Below are 18,836 nucleotides of genomic sequence, written 5' to 3'. Positions count from 1 at the left end.
ATTTTTGTTGGTTTTCTTTGGAGCCTATTTTTAAGCTCAAGTTTGTGAGGGAAATCTCTGACGAAGACAGACATAGAGGAAGTATTACAAGAGATTAATATCCCTTTGATGAAAGAACAGCTCCCTCGAGTGAAGCCGTGGCCTTTTAACAACGCCCATTCCGTCCCTTCCTCATCCACTACTACGGAACCATAAAACCAGAGGGCCTGCAAGGCAACCCACTTTTTAGAATTACCTACTTGGCTTGGGTTACGTTCCGAGTGAGAATGAAGGGTTTCCTTGGAGGCCTGTCCTGAAGAGATGAATGGGAAGTTGATGCCTAAAAAGGAAATTAATCATCAGAAGTGCATTTGCCATTTTGCCCACCCCATATGTGGGCAGGCTTTTAAGTCTTCAGGTGCTTGAAAAGTCCTGGATTCAAAATTCACTCACTTCCTATTTATCAATCTCTAAGATAGAGCAGCAGAATACTAATGGTGGAGGCTGCTTAGCTCTTCCTGAGGAGGCCCAAGTACCTTACTGAAAAAGGAGGAAGAGAAGCTCTCCCAGGAATCATCTCACTACAAGTAAAACATTACATGGCTTTAAAATGCCCCCCTCCAGAGAAGGAGATTCCAAGGCCTTCTTCTATGTTCCATCTAAATCCCCTGAGCTGAATTTGAAGCCCCTTTCCTCAGCCTGGCCTTCAGGGCTAAAGTTGAATTACTATTACTTTTTTTTTTTTTTTTAAGATTTTATTTTTCCTTTTTCTCCCAAAGCCCCTCGGTACATACTTGTGTATTTCCAGTTGTGGGTCCTTCTAGTTGTGGCATGTGGGACGCCGCCCCAGCATGACCCGATCAGCGGTGCCATGTCTGTACCCAGGATTCGAACCAGTGAAACCCTGGGCCACTGAAGCAGAGCACGCGAACTTAACCACTTGGCCATGGGGCCGGCCCCAAAAGTTGAATGATTAAGACACCTCTTCTGGGGCTGGCCCGGTGGCACAGTGCTTAAGTTCACACATTCCGCTTCGGCAGCCCCAGGTTCGCTGGTTCAGATCCCGGGTGTGGACATGGCACCGCTTGGCAAGCCATGCTGTGGCAGGCGTCCCACATATAAAGTGGAGGACGACGGGCACAGATGTTAGCTCAAGGCCAGGCTTCTTCAGCAAAAAGAGGTGGATTGGTGGCAGATGTTAGGTCAGGGCTAATCTTCCTCAAAAAAAAGGGATAGGGGAGGACTCAGAAGAGTCTCAAAATGCTTGAAAACCCCTCATCTAGATATGCTCAAGGGGCCTTCTGACCTTAGACTACTAACCAATCATTCATTCTTTGATCCTTTAACATGAAGAACTAAGCTGATGTTACCCAGAGGCAAAAGCTCCTGGGCTAATTAGTACCAATCAAATTGGGAAGAGGTTTCTCTGAGGTCTTAAATAAATGTCTGTGACCAGCTGATAAATTCAACTCAATTCACATTGTATCCTGAACCCAAAGGTAAGGAGCAGCAGAGCCTAATCTTCTGAAGCAGCAGCTCCAAAACAGGGTGATGATCTTCAAAGACAGCCAAAGCTGTGTCAGACCAGGTTTTCTTTATCAGTATACGCAACATTTTGTGCACGGAGATGTCCTTGCTGTGTCTCATACGTGAGTGATCTAAAGGTGTGAGTGCAACACTGTGTAAGGTTAAATTCGGATTCCTACCCCAGCCTAAACATGGTCCATTTTTTGTTTTATCTTCTTTCTACCTTTTCTCTCTCTCCTCTAGTTCCACTTTTCTTCTCTGCTCCCATCCCGTTCCTCTTCCCCTTTATTACAGTCAAGCACAGATTTTAAAGGCATACCTCCCTATGCATTCCTCAAGCAGTCAGGACCTCCCACAGCCAAAACCAATTTTTACTTCAGAGAAGTCGCCCTCCCCTGTGGCATGTCACAAAATTACAAATGACTAGAAGTGCGTTACAGGTTCGGAAGCACTGGGGAACATCACTATAGGCTGGAGAGAAAGCTACCCTAGTGCACCTTCAGCCTTCCTCCACTAATCTTAATAAGAACAACGATTTTATGGAGACTTAAAAGGATTTTAATTTGATTTTAATTTTAACTCTCCTGCAGAACATCCAAATCTCTGACAGTAGCTTTTTGAACTATCTAGGCAGTGATGGGCTTACCTCTTTTGAAGAGTCTTTTTCTTTCAGGATCTTTATCTCCTGATCAATGCTCTCAATCTCTTCTAAACTGATACCAATCCACCTTCGAAGGTGAAGGAGGTAATATTCACGAACACGTTCATCATCTGCTTGACCACTTTCCACAGCAGATTTCAGCGTAGACAACCTATGCTCCACCTCCTTCTTCTGCTTGTATCTGTTCCACAGAAAAGCATTACCCATGAACTTAAAGATAAAGAGGCATTCCTTCAAAAGAGGGCCACAGTAAGATCTTACCTTTGCAAATGACCAGGCAGTAAGTACGCTGATTTCCACTTTGGCAAAAATACAGATTCTACACCCTAGAACTTGCCACCAAGGCAGTTCTCTCAAGACTACAAAGCAAGGGGTCAGCAGGGGCTAAGAAACACATTCTGAAGCCAGAAAAACATAAAAGGAAGCTGATCTGAGCACCTCGCCCCATTATCTTTAGAGATGGGAGTGCCTTAGTCATGTTATCACTTCAACCCTTATAGGTTGGGTGCTCAGTATCACATACTATCCATTTAGGAATTACAGCTTCAAAGAAAGAGAGAATCTTAGGGGTCATTCACTTGCCATTGATGCAGGAATTCCTTGTGAAACAGCCTAAAAAATGGTCATCTCTTCTTTTCTTCTGGACAAAATGTTCCCAGCTCTTCTGACTCATCCTAATATAATTTAAAGAGTTATAACCATCCTGCCTGCCTTTTTCAGGATGCATTCTATGTCATCCATCATTCATTTGAAAGATATTTACTGAGTACCTATTGCATGACAGGCACTGTTCTCAGTGCTGGAGACACGGCAGTGTATACAAGAAAGCCCTTGCTCTCCTGAAGCTTTCATTCTAGTGGGAGAAGCAAAAGAAATAGATGATGAGTCAGGTGGTGATAAGTGCTAAGAAGCAGCAAAAGGCAAGGTAAGTGGATAGAGTGATGGCGCAAAAGTAAGGGTGCTATGAGATACAAGTGATCAGCAAGAGGTGACATTTGGGCAAAGACTTCAAGGAAATAAGGAAGCAAGTCATGCCAATATCTGGAACAGTGTTCTGAGGGGGGAAAGCAAATACGAAGGTCCTGGGGTGAGAGAGTGCCTGGCTTGACATGTTTGAGAAATAGCAAGGAGGTCAGTGTGACTGACATGGAGTAAAGAAGAATGATAGGAAATGAGGTCCAGGAGATAGCCAGAGCCATAATTTATAGAACCCTGGAGGCCATAAGACCCAAAATATCAAATGCCATATTTTGAGTGAGACAGGAAAGCCACTGGAGGCTTTTGAATAGAATACATGACGTGAATAGGCTGACATGAAAACTTGTTTTCATATGGGCCACTCTGGCTGCTGTGTGGACCGTAGACTGTGAGGGCTGGGAGGCAAGGTGGAAGCTGGGAAACCAATCAAAAGGATATTACCACAAGCCAGGTGAGAGATGGTGACTTGAAATAGGGAGATGGTGAGATGTGGATGTACTTAAAATATAAAAGACAGAAGCTGCTAATTTATTGGATGTAAGAGCTTGAGGGAAAGAGAGGAGCCAAGAAAAAATGCCACGATTCCCAAGAGAAGTGTCTTGAAATATCTGCATCTGGAACTCCACTCTGGACGTCCAGAATCAGATGTCCCTCTGCAGGTGTTCGCCCAAACCTGAAGTTCTTAACCTGAGGTCCATGGGCAGAGTTTGGAGCCAGGTGTGTGTGAGGGGGTGGTCGTTGAAATCCCTGAAATTTTATACAGAATTCCACATGGATGCTTTTTTTTTTTTTTCTTCGCTGGGAAGAGGTTTCATAGTTTTTATCAAATTATCAACAAGGTCCGTGACCTGCAAAAAGTCAAGAACCACTGCTCTGGAAACATTCTTTATTACAAAAACTTTTAGGCTCCTCTGCTCCTTTTACACAACAAGCGGGTACTTTATATAATGTTACAAACAGCTGTCACAGTATCATCATAGGTAGCATTCTGAGTAAAACACTACAAAGGCTAATTCCCAGTTCATGGAGGCTACTCCAGATATCACTTGGCAACATTTAATTCTAGTCCCACTCCTATCCCCACCCTCTTTCCTGGATGTACCTAAGTCAGGAAAAAAACTTACTAGGGTCTCAGAATGCATATAATCCAGGGTAAATTCTGGGTTAGTCTACTGGTCCTTTGACTGAGGTTCTTGCACTTCCTTTCCCGTTCCCTGCAAGGGTCTGGTCTCACTGCACTCTCTGGTCTTCCCGTCTTCTCTACTTCTTTACTCCTATGACTTTGCTCCTTGTCATCTTTAGGACTTTTAGCTCCTCAACTCCTGTTTTAAAACCTTTTGGTTGGGGCCGGCCCCATGGCCGGGTGGTTAAGTTCACGTGCTCCACTTCAGCAGCCCAGGGTTTGGCCAGTTCAAATCCCGGGTGCGGACATGGCACCGCTCATCAGGCCATGCTGAGGTGGCGTCCCACATGCCACAACTAGAAGGACCCACAACTAAAATATACAACTAGGTACTGGGGGGCATTGGGGAGAAAAAGGAAAAAAATAAAATCTCAAAAAAAGATTAATAAAATCTTTTTGTCTTAGCAGAAGAAACTTTTCTTCTTCTGAGAGCTTACTTGGACTCCAATAAGTAATAAACAGATAAAATCTGCTTCGGTTAAGTCAAAGGAGGGCTCCCAACATCTCCCTTAGGCACTGCGGTAGAATCTTAGGGCTCCAATGAACAGATTAAAACCCACTGTCCTAGACTTTCATCACTGTTCTCGATTTCCAGTGGTGAGCCACTATGTGGAAACACTCCCTATCACCCTATGATCCCCAATGCCTGTCACCCTGCTGACTCTGGGCAACTCCCACCATTCCCTTTTTCTGTTCCCAAAGTGCTGAAGAGAACTAACAAATTACAAATCTGTGTCAAATGAGTCAACTACAAATTCATACTAGCAAACTTGGCCTGAGTGATCACTCTTGCTCAGTTATCCTTTTGTCCATCTTTTGTGGATTCCAGGCCACAATCACACTCACCAGATGACCAGCCAATGAAGAATTCAATTTTCTTCTTTACCTTAAAATCTCGGGGCTGGCCCCGTGGCCGAGTGGTTAAGTTCGCGCGCTTCGCTGCAGGCGGCCCAGTGTTTCGTTAGTTCGAATCCTGGGCGCGGACATGGCACTGCTCATCAGACCACGCTGAGGCAGCGTCCCACATGCCACAACTAGAAGAACCCACAACGAAGAATACACAACTATGTACCGGGGGGCCTTGGGGAGAAAATGGAAAAAATAAAATCTTTAAAAAAAAAAAAAAAAAAAAAAAGGAAAAAAAAATCTCTGTAGCTTCACCTTTCCCCCTTTCCTCTTGTCTTGAAGGAGCTAGTGCTGTCTTCAGCAAGGCAATGTCTTTACCATTCCACTTTTGCTATCGATCCTGCCCCCACCCACAATCTTCCAGGCCTCGCTCTCCCAATCGTCTTCCCTGTCATTAGCAGTTACAATTTTTCAGTCTACTGGTGCCTTTCCCCTATCCTGGAAACACCTTCCCTCAATCTATGTTCTATCTTTTCAAATAACCACTATTTTCTCTTCTGTGCTCTAGTGGAAACAGCACTAGAACTGGGAATTTGAAGACCTTCATTAAATCCTAGCCCGGTCACTTACTAGCTATGTAACTTTGGACAAGTCAATTCTCAGGGCTCATTTCCTTATCTCTAAAATGGGGATAATGATATCTGCTCTATGGGGTTAAGAGGATCAAATGGAGGGGCTGGCCTGGTGGTACAGCGGTTAAGTGCGCACGTTCCGCTTCTCTGTGGCCCGGGTTTGCCGGTTCGGATCCCGGGTGCGGACATGGCACCGCTTGGCAAGCCATGCTGTGGTAGGTGTCCCACATGTAAAGTAGAGGAAGATGGGCATGGATGTTAGCTCAGGGCCAGTCTTCCTCAGCAAAAAGAGGAGGATTGGCAGCAGTTAGCTCAGGGCTAATCTTCCTCAAAAAAAAAAAAAAAAAACCAGGAAAAAAAAAACAAGAAAAAGAAAAAAAAAAGAGGATCAAATGGAACAATACACATGAAAGTGCTCTGTAAGCAGCAACATGATACAAATATTGTTAGGTGATGAGAAAATCGAGGCTAGGAGGGGTTAGATGATGCCCTATCTATTGAGTAGTAGTAATCGGATTGGTCATCCCAGGTCTGTCTGACTCCCAAGTCCAGGCTTTTTCTGCTACATTATATGGCTTCCGTCTTTCTGACGTCCACTCTATCTGCCCCTCCCAAAGACACTGCAAGCACATACTATGATTCAGTTACCAGGTTGGGCACCAAAGATACAATGATACAATTAGGATACTAAGTACACAATTAGTCAGGGTCTCTAACCTTTAGGAGTTCCAAGTCTAGAGAATGACAGAGAGCTATGCTGTGAAAAGTAACATAATCTAAGTGCTACAGTATCTGGGAGGGAATATAGGTAGGAGGAGCTTCGAAGAGGACATGACATTTGCTCTCTTACTTCCCCAGGCTTCTGTAAGTACTTCTACCTGTATCTTGTTGAGTCTCTTACCTAGAATTGCTCTTTCCTTCCTCCTCCTTGTCCCTTAACTTGCCCCAATGGTTTTTCCTTGGCTTTTTCCTCTCTACATGTGTTTTCTTGGCAAACTATCCACACCAAGGCTCCTAAATTTTAGGAGCTAGCCACAAAACAGCCTCACAAGTTTTAGTTACACATTTCCATGGATCTACGGACATGGCTGTCCAGTTGTCACCTTAGGACTTTAATTCAGTAAATCTAAAACTAGACTCACCACTTATCCAGCTTCTACTTTTCTATTTCTGTCGAAAGAATGCAGATGTAGGGGGCTGGCTCCGCGGCCGAGCGGTTAAGTTCGCGTGCTTTGCTGCGGTGGCCCAGGGTTCGGATCCTGGGTGCGGACATGGCACTGCTCGTCAGGCCACTTTGAGGTGGCGTCCCACAGCCCACAACTAGAAGGACGTGCAACTAAGATATACAACTGTGTACAGGGGGGGTTTGGGGAGATAAAAGCAGGAAAAAAAAAGATTAGCAACAGTTGTTAGCCCAGGTGCCAATCTTTGGGGGGGGGGGGAAAGGAAGATTGGCAACAGTTGTTAGCCCAGGTGCCAATCTTAAAAAAAAAAAAGAAAGAATGCAGATACAGTTAATCAACCAGACTTACAGTCACTCCTCAAAGATGGGAATTAAGAGTAGAGAAGATATGTGAAGAAACAGGTTTTGAGAAAGAGAGGACATAACATTTAGGTGTTTTATGCAGGATGGCCTCGGTATGTAAAATCGTGGGAGGGAGAACTTACAGAAAGTAAATAAGGATTTGAACAATTTATTTTCTAATCATATAAGTGCTTCTTGCAAAAGTAATACCTCTGACAGTTGTAACTTCATTTTTCTCACTCCTTCCTAGTTGAAGTAGTATTATAACACGTTAGCTTGTCTTTCTGCCTCTCTCTTCCCCATCAATATTCTATACACATCACTTCCTTCTGCAGACCTCTGACCATACTGCTCGTAGCGTCTGCCAAACCAGACTATGCCCCATTCCCTGTGCATACCTCACACTACCCTGCCTTGGGCTTCTGCTCACGTTGTTTCTCCTGCTGGTCAACAATATTTCTTGAGCACCTTCTGTATGTCAGGCCTGTGCTAGGCATACCACAGTGGTCAAGAAAGAAATGACTCCTGCCCTCATGGAGTACACATTCTAGCAGGCAAGAAAGACAAAGCCCAGAAAGACAGATAAATGAACAGTATTCCAAGCAAAGAGAAAATGTACAAAGACTCTGTAGAAGGAAGGAGCTGGCTCTGTTCAAAGAACTGAAAGGCGGCCATTCTGGCTGGAGTCTAGTGAGAAAGGGGAGTATGATACATGATGAGATTGAAGAGAGGCATGAGCCAGAGATCCCACAGGGCCTTATAGTTAGTGGTTTGGCTATTTCAGGTGAGAGATGCTAGTGGCCTAGACTAAAGTATGACAGTAAAGAAAGAGAGAAACAGAATGACATAAAATACATTGTGTAGCCCGAATTGACAGGCCTTGCTGATGGACTGGCTGTGGAGATCCCGCAGGCAGGAAGTGAAGTGAACTCCTGGGTTTCTGGCTGAAACACCTGGGTGAATGGTGGTGCACTTACTGAGACGGTGAAGACTTGGATTTAGGGGTGCAACTAGGGAGCCAAAAAGCCAAGGGTTCAATTAGGGCATGTTAAGGTTGAGATGTCTGTGAAATATCCATGTAGGGTTTTGAAAGTATGAGTCTGAAGGTCAGGAGAGGTCCGGGTTAGTGATATAAACGTGGGAGCCATTAGCAAAAAGACAATTTTGATACCTCATCTGCCAGGCATTTAAAAAAAAAGCTCAAAGATCAAGCTTTCTAGCCAAAGAAATAAGATCAAAACAATAAGATAACTTTTTCTGTTTGCTCAATTGGATTTTCTAAGTGTTACCTTCCAAGACCAGCGCAGCAGGACATACTCTGAAACTTTGTTATTGTGGAAAGCAATATTGTTACCATCAAGAATCCAAAAATATTCAAACCCTTTGATCTAGTCACTGGTCTTTCTAGAATCCATCCTAGGGAAAGAGTTACAGATTCCATTAAAGGTGTCTGCTCGGATTATTACTTAGCATGGCAAAAACAAAGAAACAAAAATAACCCAGAATTAGTTTAAGTACCCGACAATAAAAGATTAATTTAAATAAGTATGGTACAAATATAGGATGGAATATTATGTAACCCTTAAATATCATGGTTTCAAAACACATGGGGAAATGCTCACATAGAATATTAGGCTAAAAAAAAAAGATAAAAACTAAATTTCAGTGTTACTCCAAATTTATTAACTAAAATAACTATGTATCTGGAAGGAAATACGTCAGGAAGTTAACACAGATCATCTCTGAGTGCTAGGATTAAGGCTTATTGTTAATTTAAAAAATATTCTGTTCTTCCAACTTTCTACAATGAGTATTATTACCTTTACATTGGAAGATGTGTAATTTCTATTTTCAGAATAGAAATTTACATCCTTCAAGGCTCATCTCAAATGTCATTACGTTCTGAAACCGTTTCCTCACCCCTCCAACCAGATGTGATCACTGCCTGGTCTTTCTCCACAACACTGTTTGTATCTCTATGGCATTTACAGTTTCCCTTCTTTTTTTTTTTTTGGTATATTATAATTATTTGGAAACCAAACTCACTGTTTAAACTACCTGTTATATGCCAGTGGGTTGCCCTCACCTTCTTACAAAGGACATGATGCTGAACTCCACTTCATATCAGTCTACCCCCATTTCCTCAAAAATCATTCACTGTCACTCACTAGCCCCTAACCACACTTATTAATTCTTTACAGCCCTCACCACCTGAAATTACATTACTATTTACTAGCTTATTGTTGGTCTCCTCCACCAAAATAAAAGCTCCATGAGGGCATGGGCTTGGCCGGTTCTCCATTACCTAGAACAGTTCCTGGCACACAAGAAAGGCTCAATAAACATTTGTTAAATGAATGAATCAATATTCAGCTCTCCAGACCAGGCCTCTCTTCTGAGCTTCACACTGACACCTCTACCTGGATGTCTCCTAAGCACCTTAAACGCAACATGTCTCAATAAGGAATTCATACTCTTCCCTGATTTGTTGTTCTTCCTCTAGTCCCCATCTTAATGAGTTCCACAGCCATCCACCTAAGTCAGAAACATGACATCTTCCTTGCTGCTTCCTTCTACCCCACCTCCCACCACCAGTTGATCGCCAGGTTTTCTGCAGGTTCAACCCTCCTAAATAAATATATGCCTCCTATCCCTTCTGCCACTGCCTTAGTGAGGCCTCACCACCTCTATGACCTAACTGGATCTAATCTTCCCCCTCTCATTGCTTCCTAACTGCAGCCAGAGTATGCTGGTTAAAACGCAAATACGACCATCTACTCTTTAAAGGAAAAAACTCCAGTGGATCCCAATCACCAAGCAAAGCTTAAGCTCTTTAGCATGGCCTAATAGCAGGCAACACTTATAGAATATTTACTATGTGCCAGATACTGTGCTAGCTGTTTTATGTGCTTTATCTTATTTGCTTCTTAACCCTATGAGACAGGTACCATTATTAGATTTCACATATGAGGAAACCTGAGGTTCAGATAGGTTAAATAAGTTACCCAAAGTCCAATGGTTTAAAAGAAAGCTGGATCTCAAACCCCGGTCTGACTCCACAACCTGTACTCAGCTACAGAGATATAACAATAGCTGACTTCGAGTGCTTACTGCATCAGACACTGTGCTAAGTGCTTTTTATGTATTTCTCTTTTAATCTTCAAAACTACTTTAAGAGGAAGGGCCTATTACTATACAATTTTAAAGCTGGGGAAATTAAGGCACTGAGAGATTAAGCAACTGATCCAAAGTCAGAGTGTTAAATGGTGGAACTGGGATTGAAACCCCTTCCCAAGTTCTTAGCAACAAGGTTGTTCCTTCACATTCCTCACACCACAGGCTCTCCTCGGTCTGGCCCCTACGACACTCCTCAGCATCATTCCTTCCCCCTGTCCACCACCTCCTTTGTGTTCTAGCATCACCTAATTGCTTACAGTTGCTCCCCACCCACACATCCCCACTCCAGCACTGTGTTCTTTAACGCCCCTGTAGCTTTACTAACGCTATTATCTCTGCTGGCTACTGCCCTCCTTTTCTCTTCCTCTAGATAATCTTCCTATTTATCCTTAAACAACTCATCACAGTAGTCACGTCTTCCAGGCAGCCTCTGCTCTCTCCTGCTCCCTCTTTGGTCAGGCGCCCCTCCTGTCTGCTCTCACAGGAGAGCCCTCTGTAACACATCACTTTATATCGATACTGTTTCTATGCCTCTTTTCCTCACCAGACAGAGACCACCCATACTCATACAAACACCCATACTCAGTTTGTATCCCCAGTGCCTAGCACGGTTCCTACTGTGAGCACTCATTAAATGTTTTTTTTTTTTTTAAACTAAGAGGGTAAGCAACTTGTTCAAGGTCACACAATGAAGCTGTGCCAGGACCAAGATTAGTTGAGGATGTTACAACCTGATCCAGAACCGTTAGAACAAAGCTTCTCAATCAATGGACCACAAATGGACTAGACCTACAAGATATTATGCCCTTCAGAGATATTCACCCCACGGTACCATATGAATATTGCTATGCTGTAAGGTGGGGAAGACTGGGAAACACTATGCTAAACTACATTGCTGCTGTTGGCAACCATAAGGTAGTAGGGGTCTGACCGTTAGGTGACCATCTCGACAAAGGCAGAGGCTTCTTGAAAAACTCAGGAGAGTCTGCTGTCACCAGGGCCTATGCTCAATAAGAACCAAAAGAGTGACATACACCATTGTTTCCCCCAGTAAAAAAACCATGCCCCCCCAATACACTGCCATTGGGCAGTCCTCAAATTATCAGCTATTGACCCACCTCTCTATTTTAGCCTGTCTTTGAGACGCCATAGCAACGAGGTTAGGATAGGCCATGGAGCAATTAGCAGTATTATTTTCAGCTGAGTTGTTCTTGTTTCTGGGCAGCTCAAACTGTGCCACGTGATAGTACTGGCACTGAGTTAAGTAGTTTAAAAAGTGTTCTCGAGCCCACTGCAAATGTTCTAGACGCTTGCTGGGGTTGACTTGTTTCATGCCGAGTGCTCCTTGAAATGCTGGCACCATCAGGTACTTCAGGTCGGTGGAAGCAATCTCTTCCAAATCGTCATTTCGGCTGGAAAGAGCAAACAGGAGGCTGTGAAGCCCGGCTGGGCATTCAAACTGCGCCCCTTGCTTCCTGGGGGAGGGAAGGGCTAGGGTGGGAGTGGAGCAAACGGGGCCAGGGGAACAGCGGCCGGTTTTCTTCAATGAAAGTGGCTGAGCGCTCACACCCAGCGCCTATGCACACAGCTGACACTAGGGAGCAGAGTCGTGGCATATCAATTACCGCGGAATATAAACAATGTACACAAGATCGCAAGGGGAGGTGGGAATGGAAAATTCCTAGTCCTAGTTTCCTCCACCCAGGCTCAAGGGCTCCACCCTTGGTAACCGTTATTAGCTTCGTTCTCAGCTCTTATTACCCTCTCCCCCATACCTGAACAAGTCAAGCTGCGACAACATTTCGGCAGCCTTCTCAAGCAGATCCAGTCCCTTGAACACCTTATCTTGGATTAGCCGGGAACCGGTGGGTTCAGTAGCTACTTCCACTTCCTCCAGAAGCTGCTTGCTGCTTTCAAACAGCTCGGGGAGCCGTGGCAGCAATAACTCGTCTTCTGCTGCAGCCATCATGGGGGAGGGAAGAAACCGGAAGACCTCACTTCCGGGGACAACGGCAACTTTGGTAAAGAACTGGGATAGAACAAACGAAACCGGAAAGGGCGCCGCATTGGTCCAGTTGCTCCATTTTACCAAAACGTCAAAGAACTTCCGGAAGCGGCTGTGTGCCGCCCCGGCGACCGTTTCCATAGGTGCATTTTACCAGGCTGCCTATTGCAAGCAGTAGGCATCTGTGAAAGGCAACCAACCAACCAAAACCTGAGGCGCTATTTTACGGTTTGCTCCTCGTCGCCGACACGGACTGGGAAGTTCCCTGGGCTCGGAGGCCCGGGGGCCGAGGCTGCATTCAGAGCGAGGGCGGGCGCGCAACTTACCTCGGGAGGAGCGCCCTAGAGCCGCCGGGGGCTCCGGCCGCCGCGCCGCTCCCTCGCTCCGTACGTCTGGGCGCGCGAGCGCCAGGAGCGACCCCTCCGCCTTCCGTCCCCCCACCAGCTAGAGCTCCGCGCTCCTCCCAGCCAATCCTCGCCCGCCCTCTTCCCCCCGACGTCACCCCTCCCACTCCCGGCCCCACGCCCTGTCCTCTCGGCCTGGGGCTCTCTGGAGCCCCTCACTTGGTAACCTGCAACTCCAGTGAGTCCACCCCACAGCCAGCATGCTTTCTAAAGTGACTTCTTCTGTGAAACCTTCCTTGACGCCCCCCTCTCTCCCCGCCATGTCGCAGAAAATTTTCATTTTCTGTGTATTTCCAGCAGAGCACCGACCACACTGTATTACAGCTAGTGATTTACAAATCTAACTCCCTTAAGCAGAATGAGTCTGAGTAATCTTTGCACCCCTCTGGCTAGCCCAGTGCCTGGTACTTATTAAGTGCTCTGTGTCATTATATGAACAGGAAAATAAGCGATCGGTTTGGAAAGCGGTCCAATTATGCAGAACTGCGCTGTTCAATATGGTAGCCACTAGCCGCATGGGGCTACTGAACACATGAGTGTGGCTATTTTGAACTGAGATGTGCTATAAATGTAAAATACACATCAGATTTTGAAAACTTATTACGAAAAAAGAATATAAAATATCTCAATTTTTACACAGATTTCATGTGGAAATGTTAATATTTTGTATATATTGGGTTAAATATTAAAATTAATATCATATGTCTTTTTACTTTTTTAATGTGCCTACTAGAAAACTTAAAATTACATACTGGGCTCACATTTGTGGTTCACATTTTACTTCTACTGGACAACACTGATGTAAAAATATAATTCCAGGACTTTGAAAGAAGGGACATCACTGTTTTGAACAAATCAATATAAATATATACTGATACCTTAAGACGCAACCCAAGTAGTCCTAGGGGATTTAAGTAAATGCTGCCCGCCCTGGAAAATAAGCTTTTAAACTAACTATAGTGGAGAAGAAAAATTTTCATGTAAAAACAACTAGAGGGCAATATAGGACAGTATAAAATCAGGGGATATGTTGTATTGTACAAGCTGTTGGAAAACCAAGAAATGACAAGTCATTCTATGCTAAGAGTAGTTCAGAAAGCTTCTTAGACATGATATGCAGTCATAGAATTTCAAAGCTGGAAGGGGACCTCAAAAAGCAGAGGAAAAAACTGAGAGTAGAAAGGTTAAGTGACTTACCCAACCAGTTGTGACAAAGCCAGCGTCTTCTAAGTTCAATTGTTTTTACTCCATCAATCTTAAATTGTGGGATTTAAAAAGGTGGGGAGGACCTTTTATGTAGGACAGAAGGAAGCCCCGAGCTAAAACAGTGCTTTGCAGGATGGAGAGGAGAGTGGGGACTGAGTGTAGGTTGAAAAAGCTTCCCAGGTGATTCTAATAAACCTCCCCTTGCAACCCGCCCCCCACCCCCCCGCCGCTCCCCCCACCCCCACCCCCACCCCCGGGAAGCTGCGGAGGAAGGGAGGCTCTGGCGAATTACCTATTTGGTTTGGCTGGCATCTGTAATAACTCCAGTAAACTGAGCTTTCAGGGGCAGCCTGGGCCAGGAATCCCAAAAGAAAGATAGTACCTGCAGGGGAGACTTGGAAACTCAGTAATTGTGAGACTAAGGATAATTTGTTTCTGCACATTGCCTTGAACTAAGACCTAGATTTACTGTTGCCTGGGAGAAAAAAAATGCAGAATTTGAATTTGGTCCTGACCTTTGTAAACCATTTTTCTATGGCTTTCAAAATGACAATCTTTATGGGAGTTGCCAGTTATTTTCAGAGTGCATATTCTATATTTGAATTGTCCTTTTAAGTATTGCACTGCATCTTATTTTGAGACGATGCCAGGATTAAAAAGTGGTTAGGAAAAAAACAATAATAAAAATGAATTGTTTATTGTGTTTCTGGGCGTCAACACATTATCACATTGAATCCCTGTTGTCTATGGGCAATTTTTAAGAATTCCTAGTTAGAGGAACTAGAAGAGCCCTTAGAAATCATGTAAGTATAATGATACTTCAACTTTTTGTAGTAGCAGAACTCTTTTTCCAAACCAAATTTTAGACAGGCCTATAATTTCTAAGAGGGCTGCTGTGTTTGCAGTGGATACACAAAAGTCTTCCAACTCAGCCTCTGGCCCATCTTTCTCCCAACCTGCTCAGTGGCACCCAAGGGCCCAAGGCACTGTTGAGGGACTCCAGGGCTCTAAGTAACACGGTATCAAAAGCACTAATCTAGCACCCCTCATTTAGCAGATGAGGAAACTGAGACCCTAAGTTAGGTGACTTGCCCAAGGTCCACAGCTAAGATGAACAGGGCAACAGTATATACAGTGTGTTGGGAAGGGGGAAAACTAGAGTCCAGGAGGATGGTAGTACAGGGGAGCATAATTTGCCACCTCTTTGGCATGAGGATTATTTGGGGCCGGTTATTTTTTAAAAACTGCAGACATAGGAAAAGCTCTGAAAACCAAGTAGAAGTTACCCTTTGTAAGAAACATTTACATATGTAAGGAAAATGTCCATTTGTAAAGGTGTCTCCCTCTCTGTACCAGGAAGAGGGGGATGACGTTATCTCTAGAAACTCTTATCCATGTGCAAGCACAGACTTAAATCTGCACAATAGCCTCACTTTTGTTTACCGTGTTTTTCTGGTACTCTCCCATGGCTGACTCCCCCCACCTCCAACAGTCTCCTTTGTCTTTAGCTGAAGATGGTATTTAAGGTGGCGACCTTGGCCATTTTGGAAAGTTACTCAGCTTTCCCAGGGTTTCTCCCATGTATACGTGTTACAAAGTTGTGTTTGATTTTCTCCTGTTATTCTGTCTCGTGTCAATTTAATTCTTAGACCAGCCAGAAGGGCCTAGAGGGGAGAGGAATTGTCTTCTGCCCCTACAGTAGAAGACATTTGAAGTAATCTATGCCTGGCTGTCGAAATGAGATGACCTTTCAAGTATTTCCTGATGTGACTCCCTGAGAGAGATGATAGATGTTCATTTGTCATGTTTGGATTTTAACACAGATTTGTTACCTTGGATAACAAATTGTGTGATTCAGGCGAGAAATGTTACAGTAGACCTTTTCTTGCCTATCTGAATTGATGTGCTTGGAAGTTTAGACTTTCTTTGATCTGCTTTAGAGGGGCAATGCTGTTTTGTCTTGAGTGAGTAATATTCTACTGATATTTGTACCTGTAATGCCAGCCATAGCACTTGAAGAGACCAACCTGTGTGCAAAGTCAAGAGCAGACTATAGCTTGCCAGAAATTATCTATGGAATAATTACTTAATCCTGAGTGTTCAAACTGTCTTCACCCAGTATTTTTGAGATCTGAATTTGCCTGACTGGCAGCAAGAAGTTCATTAAGCCATGAAAGGAAAAACTCCAATACAATGAAGTTTGCATTAAATGAAAGATTTCAATTCCCACTTCTATATCCAAGTCTGAGGAATGTGTTACAGAACTTAAAAATACTCTGGAGATCTGGATTTGAGTCCTACCTCTGCTACCGAGTAGCTGTGTGACGTGCAGAAGTCCCTTCCTTCCCTCTTTCCACATTCACTGTGTGCTACCTGAATGCTAGGCTCTGGGAGTTCAAAGAAGAACAAGATACAGGGTTTGAGCCCTTAAGGCGTTCATAGTTCAATGGAAGAGACATGTAAACAAATAATCAAATAGTAATTTGGTAAGAATGGAGGCAATAACTTTGGCCCTGAGGGTGGCATTCTGTTAAAGGTCAAACTCCATGCCTGACTTATAAGATCCTTTCCTATCTGATGCTGACATCCTTTTCATTCTGTTCCTCCCTGTATCCTAAGCTCCACCTTTAGCAAACTCTCCTAATTCTCCAAATCTATCCTGTTCTCTTAGGCCTTCTTCATGTATTTACATGGGTTGGGCCTTCTGCCTGGAATGTCTTTTCTCCCTTGTCTGCCTGGCAAATTTCTATTCATTACTTATGACTTAGCTGAAGGATCACTTTCTCCAGGAAGCATTTCCTGCTATTTCCCCTGCAGTTGAAGCACCCTCCTCTTAACTCTTACGGCACTTTATTCATTTCCCTATGATAGTACTGAAATATGATTTTCCTTATCCTCTGCTATCTCTCACTAGACTGAGAGCTCCTTGAGGTAAGAGAGTGTCTTACTCATCTTTGTTTACCTCAACACTGCACCTGACACCTGTTAGGTAGGGATTCAATGTTAAGTGAATAATGCTACATAATAATAATACACCTAACCTTCTCTGAGTGCTCACTTCCTGCAGGTGACTATGCTAAATACTTTTTATGCATTTTCTCAAGTAGTCCTCATGACTGCCATAAGAAACGAGTGTTGTTATACCCTCTTTTTACAGATAAGGAAATTGCAGCTCAGAGAGGTTAAAATAATTGGCCTAATGGTATTGCCCTATACTGGGATTTGAACCCAATACCGTTGAATACAGATCTGATTCCAGAGCCCTTGCTCTTAACCACTATACTATACTACAAAAGAAGAGGAAATTACAGACCTGGTGAAATACAAAAGAGGAAATGAACATGTAACGGATTTGTGCTAAAAAGTAAAAGGAAGTAAGATTGAACCAGTAGGCTGCCCCACATTATGGAGGATGTACAGTCAGTCAGAAGAGTGTAGACTTGATGTGCTGTAAGCAATAGGGAGGTATTTGGGTCAATTAAATATTTATTGAGGACCTATTATGTGCCAGCCATTGTGCTAGCTGCTGGGATATAAACAGGCAGAGTCTTTGCTCCCGAGGCTATACCAGCTAGGTGAGGGAGACACAACAAGTGATTTCAATGTAATGTGATAAATGCTGTTATAGTGATACACAGGAAGGTATGATGGAAACACTCAAGAGGGGAGCCTAAGCAGGGTGTTCGTAGAAGGCTTCTCAAAGGAGATGATGCTGACACTGAGTCTTAATTTATTTTATTATATTTTGAGGAAGATTAGCCCTGAGCTAACAGCCACTGCCAATCCTCCTTTTGCTGGGGAAGATTGGCCCTGAGCTAACATCTATGCCCATATTTCTCTATTTTATATGTGAAACATCTGCTACAGCATGGCTTGATAAGCAGTGCATAGGTCCACACCTGGGATCTAAACCAGTGAGCACTGGCTGCTGAAGCAGAGTGCACTAACTTAACCACTACACCAGTGGGCCAGCCCCTGAAACTGAGTCTTGAATGGTGATAGCATGTATAGGAAACTTGAAGCATTTTGATGTTATTGGAACTTAGAATTTGAGGCAACAAGATGCGAGGGATCAGAATTAGCCACCCCAAATGTGTCTCTTTGGCTTGACTATTTTTAAGAACAAAAGACGCTGAAAGAAACTTTGACCTCCCCCCAACTGCCAAAAAGAATTTAAGATAGAAGGCCTGTTCCAAGAAGGAACTAATAGCATAAATGTAGTGTAATGTAAAATGGGTCCCATTGTCTACAGAGGAACCAGCAAACACTTGTTTAACAAACATTTACATTTCCATCTCCATGTAAATTGCCTTCCTTCCCTCCGAAGCCCTAAACCATTAACCCCAACATCCTCCTTTGTCTTTAGCTGAAGATAGTATTCAAGGTGGTAGCTTTGGCCATTCTAGTGAGTCACTCAGTTTTCCTGGGTTTTTCCCATGTAGACATGTTACAAAGCTTTGTTTGATTTCCTCCTGTTATTCTGTCTCATGTCAATTTAATTCTTAGACCAGCCAGAAGGACCTAGAGGGTAGAGGAATTGTCTTCCTCCCCTACAGTTTGGTAACTTGGATGGGATAAAACTTAACTGGCTGGATGCTGCTCACTCTTGGACTACTGCAGCCAAGAGATCCTGGACCCCTGACAAGAGTTGGCAGGAGGTAAGAGTTCTTAGCAGGTCAGACTCCTGGGTCTCTGCCTGGAGGGTCCTGTGGA

At 43.9% G+C, this 18,836-nt stretch overlaps 1 protein-coding gene across 7 annotated transcripts in view; it reads right to left on the bottom strand.

The window, feature by feature from the left end:
* The window catches only part of IGBP1 (immunoglobulin binding protein 1), a 48,956-nt gene extending 35,943 nt beyond the window's left edge, over positions 1-13,013 (bottom strand). For 2 of the 7 annotated variants that reach the window (XM_070603930.1, XM_070603929.1), the window contains exons 1-4: positions 12,284-12,755; positions 11,627-11,920; positions 2,153-2,348; positions 240-319 (exon numbers count right to left, since the gene is read on the bottom strand). In XM_070603930.1, coding sequence (XP_070460031.1) covers positions 240-319; positions 2,153-2,348; positions 11,627-11,920; positions 12,284-12,654 — 941 coding nt within the window. In that variant the 5' untranslated portion in view covers positions 12,655-12,755. Of the gene's footprint in view, positions 1-239; positions 1,638-2,152; positions 2,349-11,626; positions 11,921-12,283; positions 12,758-12,839 lie in introns of those variants that run through there. The other 5 variants (XM_070603932.1, XM_070603931.1, XM_070603933.1 and 2 more) reach the window with 5 other exon arrangements.
* Between the last annotated feature and the right edge of the window lie 5,823 nt (positions 13,014-18,836).

Source organism: Equus przewalskii, chromosome X (genome assembly GCF_037783145.1).
Source record: "Equus przewalskii isolate Varuska chromosome X, EquPr2, whole genome shotgun sequence".
NCBI lineage: Eukaryota > Metazoa > Chordata > Mammalia > Perissodactyla > Equidae > Equus > Equus przewalskii.
This window is presented reverse-complemented; position numbering and strand designations above follow the sequence as displayed.